The 2,459-nt window shown below is 53.0% G+C and overlaps 1 protein-coding gene across 1 annotated transcript; it reads right to left on the bottom strand.

Annotated features, from left to right (window-relative positions):
* Window positions 1-342: 342 nt before the first annotated feature.
* Window positions 343-2,052, bottom strand: PTSG_05091 (uncharacterized protein; the record flags this gene model as incomplete). The annotated part of the gene is made up of 5 exons (XM_004993621.1): window positions 1,959-2,052; window positions 1,550-1,646; window positions 1,096-1,186; window positions 727-836; window positions 343-522 (listed from the first exon to the last, which is right to left on the bottom strand). The coding sequence occupies exons 2-5, from the start codon at window positions 1,610-1,612 to the stop codon at window positions 343-345; spliced, it is 444 nt and encodes a 147-aa protein (XP_004993678.1). The 5' UTR covers window positions 1,613-1,646; window positions 1,959-2,052.
* Window positions 2,053-2,459: the final 407 nt, after the last annotated feature.

Genomic DNA, 2,459 nt, shown 5'->3' with positions numbered 1-2,459 from the left:
TCTTTTTTTTTTTTATTCGTAAAAAACAAAACAAACCCGTCCCCCTTTTTTTTTTTTTTTGGCACACCCACTCCCCCCTGGCGCCCCAGTTTCCCTCCCCCTCCCCCAGTGGTGGGGGGCCCAGAACACAGGACAGAACAGACAAACAGACAACAGCCATCTGTCATTCACTCATGGGGGGGGCGCGGGCGAAAGACACACAAAAAAAAAACCCAGTTTTTTTTTTTTTTGGCCCCGCCCCAAACACACACATATATAAAACACACACTCATTCACACGCACTCTGATCGTGAGACACACACACACACACACACACACACACACACACACACACAAACACATTCACACACAAAAGGCGGCACCAACCAGGGTTGCTGCCTCTGCGTTTGCTGGATCGAGCGGGTTTGGGCTGGACAGGAGGCTGAGGACGCTCTGGCACACGCCAGGCACGTCCAGGGTGGGCATCCAGAAGCCGTTGGAACGCTGGGCCTGCGCTGGCTGCTGCAGCACAGACACGCATACCTGTGCACAAGCAGAGGACCACGAGTTGAATGTGTGCGCGCGCATATGTGTGTGTGTGTGTGTGTGTGTGTGTGTGTGTGTGTGTGTGTGTGTGTGTGTGTGTGTGTGTGTGTGTGTGTGTGTGAGGCGATGTGAAAAGTGTGCGGTTGCAGCCACCTGTGGGGGTTGTGCAATCAGAATCATGCTTGTGTTGTGTCGACTGACCTTTCCGTCAAAGTAGACGTTTGGATGGAAGATGGGTGTGAGAAACTGCCATGATGGCGGGTCCATTGGGTAAGAGGATGGGAACCGCACCAAACACCTGAACGCGCCGCCTGCAGTGCCAACAACCACATGAAACACACACGCGTTGGTGATGTGACGACGAGCTTATTGCACAAGCAGTTCCCGCCACGAACTATAGCTAGCGAGATGCACACAACGCGCACAGACGTATCAAAAACACAGGAAACCAATGCAACCAACACATGCAGAGAGGCAACCAGGGTGTACAGATGCAACCAACACATGCAGAGAGGCAACCAGGGTGTACAGATGCAACCAACACATGCACACATACATACATACACACACCTTCGAATGCTGTGCCTGGAGGTCCAAAGATCCACAAGCTCCAGAGGAACATGCTGTCCTGCTCCAGCCCAATAAACTTGTACAGTGGGTTCTACACGGTAAAGATGAAGCAGATGTGACACGGTGAAACAAGAACACAGTGTATGTAAGAGAGTCGGTGGACGACGTGCAACAGCGGGCCGACAGGAGAGATGCGAGGAAGACAAGCAAGACAGACATTGAGGAAAAACACAAGGAGTTTCAACACACACACACACATACCCAGACACAGACAGACAAGCAGACAAACAGACAAACAGACAGACAAACAGACAAACAGACAGACAAGCAGACAAACAGACAGACAAACAGACAAACAGACAGACAAACAAACATGTACACACACACACACACAGACACACACAAACACACACAGACACACACAAACACACACGCATACGCCTATTGTCCTGACCTCATCAGCCTGGATGGACTTGAGCTCCTTGCGAAGGCGCACCAACGCAGCAGAGTTTGCCATGGCCAAACAACCGCAATCGATCGATCACACCAACCTGTCCGCGCGGAGCAGGTTGAGCGTGTTGGGTGTTGTGCCCACAAACACAGGTTATCATGCAGAGCAAACCCATGTACGCGTACGTACACACACACACACACACACACTCACGCACACACGCACGCACACACAGCCACGTCCATCTTCCATTGCCAACACCTTCCACCCCCCACACCAGACACACACACACACACACACACACACACACACACACACAGCCACGTCCATCTTCCATTGCCAACACCTTCCACCCCCCACACCAGACACACACACACACACACACACACACACACACACACACACCACATACCAATGCTGTGCTTGTCGTCGTTCGCGGGCGGGAAAGTGGTTGGTTGGTTTGGTTGCTTGCTGCTGCTTTGTACTCGCTTTGCTGCTTGTTGTTGGTTGGTGGTTTTGTGGCGTTGCCTGCCGCCGTGGCTGCCGCGGGGATGTTCATGGTGGTTGGCTTTTTTGATTAGTGGTCGGCTTTGTTACGATGTGTGGAGCCGTCATCCTCCCTCTTCCCATTGTGAAGAACTGCCGGCCGTTTGCTTCTGACCGCGTTCTCTTCCGTGGAAGTCTCCCGCCTGTGGCACGCTATCGCCGCCGCGGATGTCGGCGCGCCGCCGTCAGTGAAGACCTCAACAGTTGTTTGTCACCCCTCCCTCCTCTCTCCTTCAGTTGCTGCGAGGAGGAGGTGGGTGGGAGCACCACCAAGAATCATGGCCGACTTCGTGTTAGATGATCCCTCCTCACGACAGACGAGGGAGATGGGCGGCAACGGCGTCATCTAAGAGGGTAGATTTCTTTG

This window comes from Salpingoeca rosetta, assembly GCF_000188695.1.
Source record: "Salpingoeca rosetta unplaced genomic scaffold supercont1.12, whole genome shotgun sequence".
Classification (NCBI taxonomy): Eukaryota; class Choanoflagellata; order Craspedida; family Salpingoecidae; genus Salpingoeca; species Salpingoeca rosetta.
This window is presented reverse-complemented; position numbering and strand designations above follow the sequence as displayed.